The following is a 17,868-nucleotide window of genomic DNA, read 5'->3' as shown; positions in this document are numbered from 1 at the left end:
ATTTTAAAATATGTTAGTCTAATTATAGAGCTGGGTGTGCTAACCTCATTGCCAATGCTTTTGGGAAGCTTGGCCAGTATTTTCAAAGTACCTGAGCCGCATTCAACAAACACCATTAGTTTTTGTACTGATGGGAAGATTTACACATGGGACTTCTTTTTAATTAGCGCAGTTTGATCATTTTGTTTAATTAAAAAAATGCTGAGCACATAAAAATAGTGCAATTATTTTTCACGCTAACAAAATAATCTATGACGTATGACTTTTCCATATTTTCCCCCCAAAAATATTTGAAAAGGACATTTTGCAAATTGCTATTTATATAAAATACAATTTTGCCAATTAAAACTTGGGTGAATAATGCATACGAAGTGTTGTTTGCAACCAATACAAAAATAAGACTAGTATGAAAGTCTATAAATTGAAACTAGTCTAGCTAGCTGCTTTCAACAAATGATGTTCTCCGAAATAAAGATTCAGTAAAGACATCAATGTATATGGAACGATTTGGGTATCATTTATATCATTTTCTAATGTGGAGTAAAAAAGACCCTAATATTTTCCGCATCGTACGATCGAATCAAACAGCAGCTGTTCCAATGATAATCAGGTAAAGCTAGGCATCATTTAACGACTATAATTGTATTGGAACTGAATGTTGACCCAAATATTACAACAACAATTAACAATATACCAAATAAATAACGAATATAAACGTCAACTTCAACCTTTAATCTATATAACTAAAACACATACTATACAGAGTTACTGTGTTTTCAAATTCATGTCAACATTATAAAATTAATTTTCAACCGGCATATGTTTAAAGCTCTGCATTTCAATAGGCATAATCATGCATAGAAAACTATAAAAATACTGAAACTGACTTTGTGTTTAGGTTATCAAAAATTATTACCTGGAATGTACGAGTAACAAACGGATAGAACTTAATGGAACTTAATAAGACCTGATAAATTTTCGTGGCATTATAGCATTGTATTCACGGCGGTGTTTTGATAATTGTTATATTGCACATAGCTGCTTGTATAAAACATTGTCGATCTTGTAATTATATATACTGTATAACTAAACATTAATAAAAAGTAAATTTCAACTGTTCAAGGGCTGTATCTTTCTGCTCATTTCTAAATTTTTTTGTTTGGTCAACATCCCCTCAATAGTTTGTGTGAACGGCTGGTAGCATGTTCTGGTATCTTTGGCTTTTTGAAGGAGGTACTTTCCCAAACGACGACTTAAGACCTTGCCTTTTTGCAGCATTCATTTCAAAAAGGGCATCAAGACGTTCCTCTTTACTGTAGATATGTGACAGAGACGACAGTAACTGGTCAATTCGGTCCGGGAATAAGTCGATCTTGCCTTCGATCGTGTTATAACCGCGCAGGTCTTCCGGTGACAGAACGCCTCTGTCAGGAGTGCCGAGCCCAGTCCAAAGTTTGAATCGGTTCATCATGAAATCAACAATCTCGTACTCGTTGTTCTGTTTGGCGATGTCCGATCTTACCGCTCCGAATGTCTCATTCAAGATTGACAACAGCATGTTGACCACTATGAAAGTGATTGTGACGACATAGGCAAAGATGAAAATTTGCGTCATCACTGGCTCTACCATTTTCATGTCGTAGATTTCGAACTTGCCCATCATCATAACGAGGCCGGATTCGCAAGCCGTAATGAAAGTCTTGAATGAAGTGAGACTCCCAGCATAGACTAGATAAAACAGTTGGATGAATGCCAAGAAAACAATGTTAAATATTATGCTGAAGTGCATTAAGTCTCTGCAGGAATTCTTCAGCGTAGAGGCCAACAGTGACATTCGCTTGTTGAATCTTAGAAGCTTCAAGAATTTTAGAGATGCAAAGAAGACTAGCCATCCAATGATATAACTGAACAACTCACTCCAAGCTCCAACGTACTGAAACTTCATGTACTCGTTGCCATGAGAAACTTTGAACCGTTCCGTTAGTCGGCTGGTCTCAAACATGCGATAAAAGTATATAACAATGGCGGTCACCGACATGGAACAGATGCCAATTTCAACCAGATTCCAGAACTGTTTGAAATAGTTGATTTTTTCTTTTATGAGGCCTCTAAAAAGTTGAAAGATGAAGAAAACTGTAAAGGCAAAGTAGACAATTTCACAGGCAATCTGGAAAAGCATCACATCTGTCATGTAAGGTAGCAGCATTGCAGGTTCAAATCGATAGGAAGGGAAAATGCCTTGGCTTGGACTGACTTCTAGTAATAGAGTGGCAATCCCAAAAAGATTAATACCCGGATTGTAAACAGTAAATTCCACGAATATAGCACGAGTATAACGATCTACCCATCCTTCTTTCTCGAGCTCTATGAGTTTGTTCCTTAAAACAGTCGCATTTCCCCGTAATCGAACCGTATAACCGCCACCACTATACCAAACCCTGTCGCCCATATAAGGGTATCCATCCAAGACGTTTGCCGTGGTGTATCTGTATTCTTCGCGCTGATTGGTGAAACTTGCGTTTTCGTAAGCTGGTTTCCATCCTACCCCATAGTCCTCTTCGTCTTGGATACTCGTATCGTAATCGTCATTGCACTCGTGAATGATTGACTGCATATCCTCGGCAACATCACACGACCCTGGAAGTCAAATTTATCAATAAATTCATTGGTTTTAATAATCATTTCCATAAACAAATCCAAAACATACAGAAAAATAGTTTTTTGCTTAATCTTTAGAATAAATCTAAATACCCTTTTGTACACGGAGTTGGCGCATGGTAGCATATCCCATAATTCTTGACTGTTTATCATTGATGTAGCCACGTAAGAATAGCGGCTGGCCGTCATTGTACCACACTCCAGCACGAATTCCGTCCACCATTCCACTTTTAGCCCAAACCCAGAAGTCATCTTTGTTCTTTATCTAAAGAAAAACCCCAATTTTTTTTAAATGTAGCATAAATAAAACTATGTTAGATCTTTTTGTATGAAATTTATATAAACGAAACTTCCATTGCATGTTCATACTGTAAGTATGTTGGGAATATTTGATTTTCATTGCTTAGCACTTCTTTTTTTACTTCTTACAAAAAGAGAACTTGGTAAATTCCATACTTAACACTACTAGCTACATGAAAACTTAAAGATTGTATTTAGGCAAAAAATGAAATGCATTTACTTCGTTGTATTCATTATTACATATACAATCTTTTAACAGGTTTCTTACTTTCAGGAAATGGTGTTTTGTGTCGTTGGTCGTTATGAAGACCTTTTCAAGGCTGGCCTTGTAGTAATAAGACATGTAACTACGGTTTCTGTAGCTTATAACCATCAGAATCCACAGGAAAAACGAGTAGAATAGGATTTCCCGGACAATGCCCCACATCTTTATCTCCTTCAGTCGGACTTCCCGCGCTTTTTCCAAAAGGCGCGGATCTGGCGGTTTGTAGCCGGGTTTTCTTGGCTTTGCAATTTCATCTGAAATCAAATAAAATAGAATATTACGATTAACCTTAATTTTAAATGATCTCTTAGAACAATTCCATGTTCATGTTCATATTTATATTATAACTTTATTCAATGTTTTGGCTTTGAAGACAGATACATTTGTATATACGCTTTTTTAATAATATCTATTCTTGAAGTTCAAGGCATTAATTAGAGAATATTGCAGATTTGTATTATCTGATCTACCGCTGTCCTGATCGTGAAGGTATTCTTCGTCTGTCGCCAAACGTGGCTTTTCTTCGTCTTCTTCGTCCTCCTCACCCTCCTCCCCGCCGGGGTTTTTGATCACCACTGAGAAGAAAATTGCTGTCAGAATCACCTACAATTTTCATAAACAGAGTTATTATTGAAAAAAAATTAAGAAAATGGATACATTAGACATATTTTTCAGTACCTTGGGAAAAGTTGGGATATACATGATTGCGATAACCGAATACTTACCGAATCCAAGTACTTTTAAAAATCGAAATTTATCTGAGCTGTAGACTGTTGTTGACATTTCGTCTAAGAACAAGTTTTTTAACCTCTAGCAAAATGGCGCTGCAAAGCTAGACGAAAACGATTTTCGAAATTACCTTTAGAGGCTGTGTTATGAAAATAGATGTAAAGAATGAAATCAGCATTGAGGTAATCCACTTCTTGCACTTGACATCCTGGAACATGACGCCATAAAATGTGACAAATGCTGCAGAAACAAGGGTGGCCGCCCAAAGTAGAATCCAGCCGACAATGACAAAGCCCCACGGAAGATCCCAAGATTTCTTCTTTTTCTTCTTGCCGTTGCCGTCCGCAAAGTCAACTACTGACAAGGAAGTTCCGGAACGAGTGATGGCAGTTTCCGGTCGGCCTCCTTCAAGAAGTTTAGAAGGAGTCACACAAGATCGTTCATCTGAGCTCTTCCACGTCGGATGAACGTCAAAGACAGACGCAGCAGGCTTTGACTGCTCCTCCTTCAATGCTTTTGCCACGCGAGAAGGCCGCTTGTTTCGAGGTCGAGATTTCCGGAAGATCAGAATAATCAGGAAACTTACCGGAAATACTATGATATTGCTCACAACACCAATGTATATCTGTAAGATATATTAAATGGCTTTATTAGATATAATACACTGCGTTAACGATACGATATAAGTACATTTATAAACGACAATGATTTTACCTGTTCAGGTGAGAGAGCAAATGGTCCAAATGTAAAAGAATTTTGCTCCGAATCTCCTTTTTCATAGAACATAGCATTTGTCAACATTGATAAAAACAGGAGACAGAGACAACAGGAAACACGTTGGACTCGTGTAAATCGGCTCTGTGGAGGTCTGGCTATGACAGAAAACCACAGATGACCATCGCTGAGGCTTTTTGTTGTTTTTTCCGTGAAGAGATGGCTGAATTCAGTCATTTGTTCCTTGCCCGCTACCGGTATTAGTCGATCAATCTACAAAAATGAATGGCATGATTTCATGTGTCAACTACTGGACAGATTCTATTTTATGCACAAGAAATACAAAGAGTCTCTATTGCTGTACCATTCCGTCGTCCTCCTCAACTGCAAACCACCTGTTTGCGATGAATATGTATTTCTGGTCCGTCTGTACATCGCGAACGACAACGTTACGTAGATACCATGAAGCGAACTTCCCCTTTCCAGAATTGTCGTGCCAGACATGAAGATAGTTTAATGCTCCAAGAGGTCTGATGAAGAAATAGAATAATTGCAACTTAAACTCATTAGTTTTTTAGACTCAAGGCTAAAATGTTAGCCATACATACTTCTTATATGCTTACCTTGGAACAGCCATGAGAAAGCCATCGACACTACCCCTTCTGAAAATCTTTCTCTTGTCGTCGCTGAACAATCTGACGTCAGTTTCATCCTCGTCTCCAGAGAGTATAAAACTCACCTACACAGAAGTATATGAGTATTCGAAAATTCTTTGTATATATTTTATCTAAACACACTTTAAACGACATTCGTTATTGTATGTATTCTCTAATAAATAAATAGCGAAATAATATACATGTAGTTTGGATGTAAGTAATCAGCTTCGAATAAAAAAATGAATGTATAAATAAAAGTGCCAAAAAATCCATAAAAACAATTAACGAATGTAACAACTTTAGAACCAAATCATAAGAATTTGAATCTGAAGAAAAAAAACATTCATACCGCAGCAAACCGAAAACATTTTAACAAGACCTTGGACTTAAGGTATGGGATCTTGCATCAAAACAAGTTAAAAATGACACTGGTTTCAAGTGAAATAAACACAGATTGCTAAGTCATAGCTCAAAAGCCAGACAGATCTTGTTTATTTCAAAGAGCACATCGCTGTTTGACAAAACTACCTAAAGTCCAACACTCCTGTTAAAATGGTTCTAACAAAAGAGGAGCAAAAGTGATTGGTGAACCTTAGAGTCAGTGCCAGCGTGGCGCCTCATTCCTGTTACAACCACTATTTCATAGTAATATCTGTCTTTCTTGTTGTTATCTGCCAAAGGAGTCAGTCCCAGCTACCGAAAACAAATCAAATTAAAGTCATTAGAATATGGAAAAGGCATGAAATAAATGCGGCACAATCTATTTAAAACTTGATTTTGAGTCATTTATTGATTGTTTCATTTATAATTGTTCAGAACTGTCGAATAAAAATGTCAAAACTATCATAAAAAGGGGGGATTCTACCGAAATATCTAGATAATTAAAAACAGCACAAGTTTTCTTTAGAAATTTTCTCCAACGTCGTCTATAACGTCGCATTGCTTTCAGTTTAACGAAACCGTAGCACACAGGTAACCTACCATTTCTAAGTCCTTCTTATCCTTGTAGCGGGCCCAGATGACGGTGACGATGTACACCACAAATATCACGATCTCTGTGATGTACAGAGTGGGGTTCTTGAAGAAGTCCATGTTGGAGAAGACGAAGTTCCAGTCGATGGTGTTCGGTACCACGACCCAGCCCCCGGCGAACGTGGTCATGTGGGTACACTTACAGTGGATGCCCCTCTTGTTTGTCAACGGCCCGACCTTAGTGAGTACATTTATAATGGTTTTTAAAATTATTGTTATTATAAACAAGGGGAAATACAGTGTATTTCATGAAATATAGAATACCAAGCTCTTAAACCAAAGATGTGATGCTGGTGAAAAACGTTCATAGTCAAAACGCAAATCAAATTTTTATTTTTCCTACATATCTCTTATACATGATTTGAAAAGATAAACGTGCCGTTTTTGAACTGCAGATAAAATATCTAGAGTTCAAATATTTTTCTTATACATACACATTCCATATATTTTCAGCGATTGTACGGGGATTGGTAATAGATATATTCTAATTTAAACATGTATATTTGTATTTATGTACGATTATAACTTTTGCAAAGTAGGGTTTGAAAGATCCAATTTAGATATAAATATTGGACGACAAATCTATCGCTAAAAACTGAATTGCATTAGTTTGTTCATCTCTACCTCACAGCCTCTTGTGTCCCAGTCTTTTATTGTCTCGTTAAAGAAGCGGCAGGTAGAACTGACAGTTTGGATGGTATAATTAGTGGAAAAGGTACCACTTCCGGTTGGAAACGTTGGCGGAACATGTGATTTCGTGATGTAGTAATCATGTTCGACACTAGACATCTGGCGCACTCCGATTGTCACCTGACCCTGGTAACCCTGAACGACGTCACTTCCGACAAAACAGGTGTAGGGATCTGCAGTGTCATCTGATCCAAAGAACCCTTTTTTGAAACAAAAGAAGGCCAAGTGAGTGCTAAAGTAAGCTATATACATACTGATACATTCCCATGGTTTTTGTTTTTAACAAGACTTAAATCATTAGAGAAGTACTTTATCAATGTTGCACACCTTGGTATTCCATTTTGCTTGGAATCATGCAAACATGATCAAACGCCTTTGAAATGTTTTTAATGTCACCGAATTTGACCAACACCAAAAACTGTTGGTTGAGATCTTCCAACCGGAACCGGATCTGAAGAGCGGCTCGAGCAGATTTAATCTCAGTTGTGTGGTAGAAAAAGTACTCCCAGTCTCTGTCAGGAATAAATGGAACGACGTATTCTTCCCCAGGGACGGGCATGTTTCTGTCCAACGGGACTCTCATTGAGATCGGTTCCGAGGCTTCCGTCACCTTGATTGGACTGTCACTAGCATCGTACAGGTCAATATTGAGAGATCCACTGTAGCGGGACAGGTCTTTTGCTTGTGGAGTAAAAGCGTGGGGAGCATAGATGGAGTATGACGACTGAAAAAAAAACAAACCACTGACCCTTAAACATTGACTGAAACCTTCTATTGTGGAAAAGTATTATCAAGTTGCTTCTAAACGCGTACTTTTCATTGAAGGCGGTGCTAAAAGAGAGAAGGGACGATATTCTTTTACTTATAAAGTTGGACATATTGACTCACTTGAACAATAATCGTATCGTTTGGATTGCAAGTGTCTTTGAGAGAACACCAGTCGGGCATATGAAAACTTCCATCTCCCATGTCTATAGTTGCATTGGAAAACGAACTCGCTCGGTTCTTCTCGAAACTAAGAACAATGGATGTTGTAGATATCTTTACAGGTGTTTCACCTTCTACCAAACTCTTTTGGAAGATCTTTCTAAGCTTTGAGTATACCGTGCCTGCTGTGTTTTGTACCCCTGCAGTCTACACAACCAAGTCAAAATAAATTGTTAATTTAAGTTTAAAGACTAAAGCATTAAGATATTCTTCAAAAAGTGTCAAAATACCATCGTGTACTTAATCAATTGTTAATATCTAGTATATACCATTATTGAAAGACTTACAGTGCTTTCTTGGAAATCTTCATTTGTGTAGGCCAACAACTTATAATTTGCTCTATCGCGGTTATGTATATTGGCTGGAATAGCTGTGAAATGCCCAGACACAATTTGTTATAAAAAAATACACAAGATATAAAAATATGACACAAAAATGGGAAGTTTATAGATATTGGTTTTAATGGAGAAAAACTAGAAAACGTATCCATCACCTTTCTCGATCGATTCCAAATCTGTGTCATAATGGGCGTACGGAATGACGGATTCCATGTCTCCATTTGTCGGGTACTCAGTATGGACATTTCCCGCCTGAAATATCAATAAACAATTTAGATTAATAGTAATTTGTCTTGGAACACATTAAGGAATACTAAACGCAACATTTTTCTCATCATTTATTCATACCGTTTAAGTGGTATATATTCAGTACGAATTATTAAATGACTTATTCGGAAACTTATTGCAAGTACCTCCATTAAGTTGGAAAGCGTGTTAACGATGCCCTTGGCCGCTAGTGTCAGCTCTTCAATGGGAATCTCGTCAGCTTGAGATTCCAGAGTGCTCATCATATTCATCGTAACATTTTTTATTCCTTCCTGATTGAAGAAATGCATACATTTTTTTAAAAGACCGTACAGCAAGCTATTCTCGTCGGTCAAAAATTCGACCATTGAAAATTGTTAGGTACATACATTTATCATATAGTTTTTACACTTGAAATGTTGCCGATTTTTGAAATATACTTTATAAGTTTGGAAGATTACCATGAATTTAAGCATTTTCACATTGACCGTTACAATAAGCCAAAATAGGGGCACCATGGAAATACCCATTAATATACACAAATACTGTAAACCAACTTCTATTCACGAAATTACTTTGCGAATATACTGAGCTCAACTCGGTCGCGGCGACTAATTTCAGCGACCAAGCCTTAACCACAACTGTATTGTTGTTACACCTGATGGGCAAGCTCAGTTCGCGGCGAGAAAAATTTGCAACGAATAGTCTCTCGCGAATCTCGCAAAAATTTCTCGCACACGAATGAAAGTTGGTAAACTGTTTTGACTATACATTTTTAAATAAATTATTAAAGCAGTATGATATCCATTAAAGATCCTCAGCGAAATATATTATTTATTTCATGGAAATGCAGTCATCTTTACCTGACATTTCCTGGCACAGTTTTCCGTGTATTTAGTGACTTCCGCACAAGTGCTCGCTGTCAAGGCAATAGATGAAGGGGTTGCTATGGTGACCCTTTGCAGTGCATCTGCTATTTGGTTCGTTATCTATTTAATGAGTGAACATATAAAAAAAATTTTTAGTATTTGTTAATGATTCATTATGTCATTTAAAATACGATTATAATACTTTTTTGTAAAAAGATTATTTTGTGTTAAAAAAAAGTTGTTTCATAACCCTAAAAGATTTTACCTGAGAATATACTTCTCTTTCCGCTTGGTATTTCAGTTCTTTCTCAAAAGTTGTACCAGTCTGCGAGACAAGTTATAATATTACATCTACATCAATGATCATAAATGCGGGTTTTTTTTTGTCAACACATATATTTCAAAATTGAAGTATTGATAGAAATTATAGTTAATTTTTCGGGTAGTTTAAAATGAAAATGAGCTTTATTTATTTTACAACGATTGATAACCAAGTTCTACAACTTCTATTAATATCTCTCGTTGGCACGGATGTTAGCGCGATGGGGGGTCATTGGGGTAGGAAGAAGCCGGAGTACCCGTTTCTAACATACTTTCTAATATACATGCCTGTAATTGCTTGAAAACAATGATTTTACATTGCTTATTTATAAAAAAAAATGAAAATTATCACAATTTTTTTTAATTTTCAATAAAAGCCCGTGAAGTTTACCTTATCGAATGCGTCCTGTCGGTTGGTATAGTCTGGACCTAACCCCGTCGCTGTTTGAGTTCCGGCTACATCCACGCCTGCGTACTCTGCCAAGCATAGAGAATTCGAAATCTGAGTAACCGTTTAAAAAAAAATCATCTAACTAAGAATAACTTTGATTGAAAGAAGGATAGCATATCATATTTCTGTTTATTTCAGATTGATTTAAAAGATGGATTTTCAAAGATACAAAGAATTCAAAACACTTCGATCCAAGTTGTATATAAATTTGATTTGAAGTATTTTTATATATCTACGCTAAATATGATTTAATGATGATATATAATATTTCTTGCTTCAGACTTATAGGCCAACGATATTTGACTATTAGAATATATGTTATAATAAGTTTCACTACAATTTGTATGAAATTTGGTTTCTAATCAAACACATGCATAAATGTATAAAGGTCTTATTTTCATTTCTACTTGGGAAATGGGTGCATATTTTTTCAAACAACATGCTTCAAAATAGTAATATGTTTAAACCAGACTATAAAATGTAGGTTATATTTTCAATACATAATCATAGTAAGTTTTCATTCATGCACCTGGTTTATTGCATTTTCGTATCAATCAACCATGCAGCATAACTATGTCAAACCTCTTAACCCATGCGTATGGATATCATGACCTTACCTCAGAACGAACATCAAATAATATTGTCAGTCTGAATATGAATTCTTGGCACCTGTAATTTCTTACACAGATAAACAAATTAGCATAACATGAGTGAATATATGTCGTTAGATAAAGTAAGATGCAAACTACTCATGCATAATAACCTGCAGATCCATTCTTACTCGCCATGTTGATCAGACTAGCGTACATAAGAGCAACCTCGTTCACTTGGCTGAGATCGGCTCTCGCTAACGCTAGGTCCAGTTCGTCTTTCAGTTGCACTTGCATGGACACCAGTTGCTGGACAACTGCATCTTTAGACAATGGTAGCACCTAATAAAAAAGAGCGATCTAGTAATTAAAGTTAATTTAGGGAGCTTTTTTTTTTAAATGTTCTTCTTCATTATCAATAAAAGTATTTATTTTTATTAAGTACCAAGCCTGTTTACATAGTTTACTAGTGAGGATCAAATATTTTCAATGCATTGATAGAACACAGCTAATGAATCAATATTGTTCACTTTCACTAATTAACATGAAACAGAAAATCTTAGTTTTAAATGTGATTTAAGGATTATTTTGTACACCGTGTACATGTATATCGCAAATATATTCTTCGGCACTTTTTTAAAAAGAAAAACTTTCACATAAAACTGCTTAAATGCTCTTTTCTGAGCCATTCATTACTTTTTAAAATAAAACTTTCAGATACAAACGGAACCATCAAGTTTAGATGTACAATCGAGATTGAGGTCAGTTCATGGGATACTCGTAATTCCAAAAAGACAGAATAAGACTGTATACGTGTACATTGATTAATTATTTTACCTGTATAGTTCCTATTCTGAAATCCACTGCAGCGCCGTATACGTCAGCAATGCGAACAAAAATCTCCATACTATGATTGTCATAATCCGGGCCGACCGGAAGCTGGACGCTGTATGACGACACGCTGCCGAATATCACCTGCCTCTCCTGGGGGTCATCCTTAAAGGTAGCTGAAATAAGGAAAATAAGCTAGTCGAGTAATCTCTGTATACAACCTGCATTAACTTGTGCAAAAAACGTAAGCAATTTCATGGAGAATAAGCGTTGGAATCATCATTTTTAAATGGACCCAAAATTTTTGTGGGTACCTCTTACCCACGAATTTACAATTCAAGAAACACCGACTCATTTGGAAATTATTTTAGTAAATTAACGAAATACTACAAAAATGTTACCTTAATTAGCCAAATAAGGAATACACTGCATGTTGAAGAATTAATATTTACCATAAACACGATACGACTCTATGCCATCCTCGTCAATCCATCCCGAACACGTGACCTGAAAGTTGACTTCCGTGGCCACTCCCACGGACGGTGAAATGGTACAGGTTCCGTTACGGGGTGGGTCATTCAAGAATAACTTCATGTAGGCCCTAGCTTCTTGTCCGTCTTCGCGCTTGGCGTACAGTTCCACCATGTACGTCTTGACAGTTGTATCCAAATCAAACATGGTCGTTTTAATTGCTATGCTGTTTGAATACACGCCTACAAGTTATATTAATATAGTGTTTTTAATGTAGATACACGTATGTGTATACCATAATTGAATAATAACGGTCTTTTAATCAAACATCTTTCAACATTGATAAAGTGCAAAGGTGAATTTATTTTATAAGGCGAATAAAACCGCTACAAAAGCCAAATACACTCTACCGTTTGTGTATATATTTTACCCAATATGATATTAATTTTTGGCATTACAACCGAACTGTAAGTTAATTTCAAATATATCAAAGATAGTCCAGAATACAAAAAATCTAAGTCAGTCTTGACAAATGATTAATTTTAATCCATTCGATTGAAACCATCTATTCGATTATAACTTTAAAAGAGTTCATTCTTCATGTACTATGTTTGAAAACTCCAGAAATAAAAAAAATGTTTAAGAAAATATTTTAAGGAACTTGACTTGCTAACAATAATGAATGAAAGACATAAAGAGTTGCTATATGAATTTTCCTCTTTGGTGGACATTTAGGATAGTTGTTTAGAATGTTACATCTACATGATTGTATATTGTTTGGGGGTTTTGAAAAGAAAAACATAGATAATTTTACGTATAACAAGCAGTTAAATATTCTATTCACAAAGGCATAAGGTAAAATTTGTTATTAATTAATGATAGGTACATCAATATAATAAGGAAACAAAATAATTTGGGATAAAAAATGTAATTAGCTGAATAGAATAATGTTTAAAATACTCATTACGGCCCCTTTCATGAAAAGAAGGATAACGATTTTAACCATCTTTGCCATCAGATTTAAGCAAAAAGCAATTTAAAGTATACGAGTTCTATTTCCATTTTTTTTTAAATTATTACTGAATGGAACGGGAAAATCAATTGCTGAGAAACATCCAAACGTTCTGTATCCAAGGACGATTTGCGCATAGGCAAGTGAAACTCGACAAAGTGAATTATATTTTTAAAAAACGAACACGTTAAAATAACATAAGGACTTAGCAACCAGATGGTGGAAGATTTTTCATTAGCTGAGTCTTAACGGAAGATATTGGATATAGAAAAGGTATACGTTTTTGTTCAAAGATGCTAATACTTTGAGATAAATTTTGCTCAGCAAAGTATTATTGCGCAATTATGTTGTATAAATAACGTTACGTGTGTTCGATTATCCAATGTGAATTATGGAGGGAAAATTCAAATTCCACAAAATAAGGGTGCTTTGTGGGGATCAAAACAATACCAGTCGTTTTGTTGTGCTAGTTTGACTACAGTGAACAAACGTCTCTATTGATGTGTGCATACTAATGTAGTTCAGTAGAACGATCTAAATTGCTAGGTTTCCTTAAATAAAATATTTCGCTAAAAATTAAGAGTTTTGTCTCTCGAGCGCGTGATCAAAAGTAACTGCTACTTCAACCCTTGGAGAGAGAGAGAGAGAGAGAGAGAGAGAGAGAGAGAGAGAGAGAGAGAGAGAGAGAGATTGTTGTTTTGAATGTAGGTGTAAATCACAATCGGGAAAATTGGGATGTTGGTTACGATGTAAAAGTCTAATCAAATAGTTATTAAAAAATGCAAACAATCGCTTACCAATCACTCCTGAAATGTAGCAGATTATACATAATTAAGCATGCACAATGTGAATATGTTAGTGGTGAATGATAAAAAAACAAACAAACACATGCATGAGTATATATTATTCCAAACAACAACAATTGAACATAATGTGTGATGATTGAAAGAGAAAACTCATTCTCGAACAAATATAAATTATCATTGCATTAGTTAAAATAAAAGATACACACACTTTCAAGAAAAAAAATTATCGGATGACAATGACAATCGTCAAAGATTGTAAATCTCTTTGATATTTTTCATATCGTTGTACCATTACATAAAATAATACGAAATTGGAGATTTAAAAATATATACATGTACTGGGCATGCTGGTAAATTAATTATCGACGAGGCGAAGATTTTCACGTAGACCGTTCTATTTTTTTAATATTTTGGGGGTTGGGTTACAAAAATGTTAGTTTTTCAGCATATCAATATACATGAAGTGTGTTAATTACTATATTTTATACTCCACTGGCAGTATAGTGTACATTCACGACATTTAATTATACATGAATCAAGAAGCTTTTACAAGTAACATACCATCAACATATGTAGGGAGTTCTATAATCTCCTTCCAAGTCCACTGGTAGTTACTTTGATAAATTTTCCATTGGAACTGGGTGTTTAGCGTACAACCTGTGCAACTGCTGAGCAGACTCAATCGACTTGATGGACGTACAAGTTGTCCGCCAGATCGGGGAATGCAGAGGGCGGTTCCACAGCTAGATGATAAAAATTGATTTTTATTTATTGAAAGATACGCTGTTTATATGTTTTTGGAGACAACTTCCAAAGATGTATATTTTGAAAAAAGGCTATTAATGAATTAATGATGTTCTTCAAAATTCACTAGGTAGCTGCAATTTGCATACAAATACCTAACAGTTAGTTCCGGTGGATCACCGGAAACTATTTCCAACTCAGCTGTTGTTTCTGCCATCCTGTCATCTTTTCGAACTTGGATCTTGAAGATGTATGTCTGGTTTATCTGCATGTTGGCGGTGTCGAAACTCAGCGTCCCGTTGTTCGTATCAATCTTACCAGGACCTTGTCGGAAGCAGCCGCCATTGTCTGGAGGGTTGGCACCAAGTTCTGTAGTTGTGTATGGCATAGAAAGTACGTCGGGATCGGGGAGAGTTTCGTCGCTTCGTCTACACCACCAGGTAAAGTTATCGAACAACTATAAAGAAATAAGTTACTTTTGAAATATTTGTACTTAGTATATAGTATCAGTGATGGGCGACGATCTAGACATACTGCTGAAGACGATATACACGTATATAAATCTAAATTCCTTGGGATGAACTATTAATCCACCATTTCAAACAGGCCTAGGATTATCAGGATTTTTAAAAAGTAGTAATTGTTTTAAAAAACATAAAATATATCTACTGGTCTATCTGGATATAAAGTAGTAAAGAAAAACATACTTGGGGTAAACCAGCAGACACGTCAGGATCAAATGAATACAACTCGGGCTCAATGGTGATCATTTTGGCGTATCCTCGTTGTATTTTACTCACTCCACCGGAATATACCACCGCAATAAGGTCGCTCTTAATGATTCGAACATAATGATCAACTGTTGCAGTGAAGTTTTCGTTTTTGACAAAGCCCGTCGATACCATCTCTAATCTATAGTTCAGTCTGTAGGAGCCGTAATCTAAGAACAGGGGAGGCAATGCTAACTCTGCTGTTGAGTGAGATGGCAAACTTGAGACGTCAATTTCTTGTAAATCCTCCCCAGTGTTTTCATCTATGTTGTACACCGTCCATTTCTTGATGTTATCAAGCGTGGTAGTGCAGTATATATCTGTTACCCCAACAGCCCTCACCATACTACTTCTTTTAACTTCCTGTGGATAGTAGAACACTGGCTTTAAATCTTTGACGCTGACTTTGGGCTGTGAGCAATCCACATCAGATATTACATGAGTGAAATTAGCCGAGCAGGTGGAATAGGCGTTAAATCCGTTCGCAAAAACAATGTACGTGTTCATGGTCATGTATTCATGTTTGACTTCAGTGATGGTAGATAAAGGTCCAACATACAGAGCCTGTCCAGTGAAAGTATCGCACATAGATTGGTTTCCATAAAGTTCACCCACGGATCCGTCACCAAAATCTATATGGACACAGGTCTGAGTGCCCATCATTCCTAATGTAATGTTGAACTTTTTCCATTGGTACGCGGACGTCTTTAGGCCCCCGTCATCTATTACGATGTCTTTGCATGGGTCCTGCATTTCGATGGATTTCCGAATTGAGACTTGATGTATTGGGTTAATGGCTTTAATCGTTAGATCATAACGTTCAGCCTGAAATAGAAAGTTAAACCGTTCACTTATATTGTAATACTCATCAAACAACAAAAGCTCTACATTTATGTTTAAAAAGAAGATATTTTAACGAATAGATAAGCTAACCTCAAGGTTGGAAAAGTCCAGCTCGAACAATGTTTTTTCCGTTTTGTTGCATGACAGCATGTTTACCGTTCCTTGTGCAAAAACATCATAGTAAACTAGGGTACCTGAAGTGAGGTAAAATAAATTTAATGGAAGTAAGACCCAAGCTAAATACATATAAGAAAACACTGTTTTAATGAACACACAACTGAACAATTTCTATAACATCCAACTACTGACCTGTTGTGCATGTTATATGTACTCGCAATGGCCTGTCACGTGGAAATATGTTTTTGGCTGGACCATACCCGTCCAGGTCCGACCCATTCAAAGGTACAATGGGTTTCCATTTCAGAACAGCGTCACAGCCCGAAAACTTTTTATATACCCCACTCTATAATTAAAGTATGAAAAATGCTAAACTTTTAATGCTTTATTTTAAAAAAATAAATCATTATGGTTAGGCCGTTACAAATCACAATATTTACATCATTTAGTAATACTATATACGGTATTATTTTCGCCCCATGTAATTTTCGTCCATCTACACTTACAAACAGTTTCACCTCGTTTTGAATTCACCCAGATATAGTTCTGTTTAGATAAAGATAGATATATTTAGACATTGTGTAATTTCCCCAGTCTTAAATTCGCACGCTGACAACAAGGACAAAAGGGGGCGAAAATAAAATGGATGCGAATATTTTCCCCTATACAGTACTGTTCACTATTTACCATAACGGTTCTTGTTACAGACGATACTGTGTTAAACAGAGTGAGTGTTGTGGAATAGTGACCAGGCTCAGTATATGTGTGGTCCTTTTGATCCGAACTCCCTGTGGTTATGATTGGAAAGGCGATATCCCCAGAAGACTCACCATTCCCATATTCGTACCTCATTTTTGCATTAGTAGGTATGACATCATTATAAGTCAGAGTGTAACTTATTGTCTGCACTGTTTGAAAGAAAACATTTAAAAATACTTGTTAAAATTGCAATTCAGGCAAGAGAAACAATAAAAAATGTGGCCGCAGTTTTAACACTAATCAAATGCATGTATACTCTGTGATGTAAAATTGCTTTAATGATAAAAAAAAATTTTGCATGGTTTTACTCACAAATATCAAAATCTAGTGGGAAATTTGAAGTCAAATCAAAGTTTCCGGTAACTTTTTCCTCGCAGACGATTGTGTAAGTTGCTGATTTCGTTTGTAGCAGACTCTTTGCTTCCACTGTGACAGTATAGGTACCAATGGTCCCATACGTGTTGAATTGTGAATCATAACCATCGGGACTGGACCCTGAAACGTTTATTTCATTAATTTAACACTATCAGGTCCTGAGATATTGTAACAACATAATTACAAATTAAAAAAAAAATGTATAATTCAAAGTATATTTGAAATAATACTTGTAAAAGCCTTTTTCGAAAAATGTATTTACACACATCTTGAACACATATCAGAGAAATATGA

The 17,868-nt window shown here is 35.9% G+C and overlaps 1 protein-coding gene across 2 annotated transcripts in view; it reads right to left on the bottom strand.

Moving 5' to 3' along the window:
- Positions 1–717: 717 nt before the first annotated feature.
- The window catches only part of LOC128166308 (polycystin-1-like), a 30,146-nt gene continuing 12,995 nt past the window's right edge, over positions 718–17,868 (bottom strand). The window contains exons 9-37 of one of the 2 annotated variants that reach the window (XM_052831400.1): positions 17,512–17,694; positions 17,128–17,348; positions 16,633–16,786; positions 16,414–16,517; positions 15,418–16,305; positions 14,866–15,167; positions 14,528–14,709; positions 12,130–12,390; positions 11,684–11,853; positions 11,020–11,188; positions 10,197–10,282; positions 9,750–9,809; positions 9,479–9,604; positions 8,783–8,908; positions 8,525–8,621; positions 8,319–8,401; positions 7,933–8,178; positions 7,372–7,768; positions 6,979–7,244; positions 6,304–6,531; positions 5,914–6,015; positions 5,290–5,405; positions 5,031–5,196; positions 4,667–4,939; positions 4,083–4,577; positions 3,694–3,826; positions 3,227–3,477; positions 2,752–2,923; positions 718–2,637 (exon numbers count right to left, since the gene is read on the bottom strand). In XM_052831400.1, the coding sequence (XP_052687360.1) occupies positions 1,175–2,637; positions 2,752–2,923; positions 3,227–3,477; positions 3,694–3,826; positions 4,083–4,577; positions 4,667–4,939; positions 5,031–5,196; positions 5,290–5,405; positions 5,914–6,015; positions 6,304–6,531; positions 6,979–7,244; positions 7,372–7,768; positions 7,933–8,178; positions 8,319–8,401; positions 8,525–8,621; positions 8,783–8,908; positions 9,479–9,604; positions 9,750–9,809; positions 10,197–10,282; positions 11,020–11,188; positions 11,684–11,853; positions 12,130–12,390; positions 14,528–14,709; positions 14,866–15,167; positions 15,418–16,305; positions 16,414–16,517; positions 16,633–16,786; positions 17,128–17,348; positions 17,512–17,694 (7,520 nt within the window). In that variant the 3' untranslated portion in view covers positions 718–1,174. The remainder of the gene's footprint in view (positions 2,638–2,751; positions 2,924–3,226; positions 3,478–3,693; positions 3,827–4,082; positions 4,578–4,666; positions 4,940–5,030; positions 5,197–5,289; positions 5,406–5,913; positions 6,016–6,303; positions 6,532–6,978; positions 7,245–7,371; positions 7,769–7,932; positions 8,179–8,318; positions 8,402–8,524; positions 8,622–8,782; positions 8,909–9,478; positions 9,605–9,749; positions 9,810–10,196; positions 10,283–11,019; positions 11,189–11,683; positions 11,854–12,129; positions 12,391–14,527; positions 14,710–14,865; positions 15,168–15,417; positions 16,306–16,413; positions 16,518–16,632; positions 16,787–17,127; positions 17,349–17,511; positions 17,695–17,868) is intronic. The other variant, XM_052831401.1, reaches the window with a different exon arrangement.

Source organism: Crassostrea angulata, chromosome 10, assembly GCF_025612915.1.
Source record: "Crassostrea angulata isolate pt1a10 chromosome 10, ASM2561291v2, whole genome shotgun sequence".
Lineage (NCBI taxonomy): Eukaryota > Metazoa > Mollusca > Bivalvia > Ostreida > Ostreidae > Magallana > Magallana angulata.
Note: the sequence above shows the minus strand (reverse complement) of the source record. Positions and strands in the feature narration are given on the sequence as shown.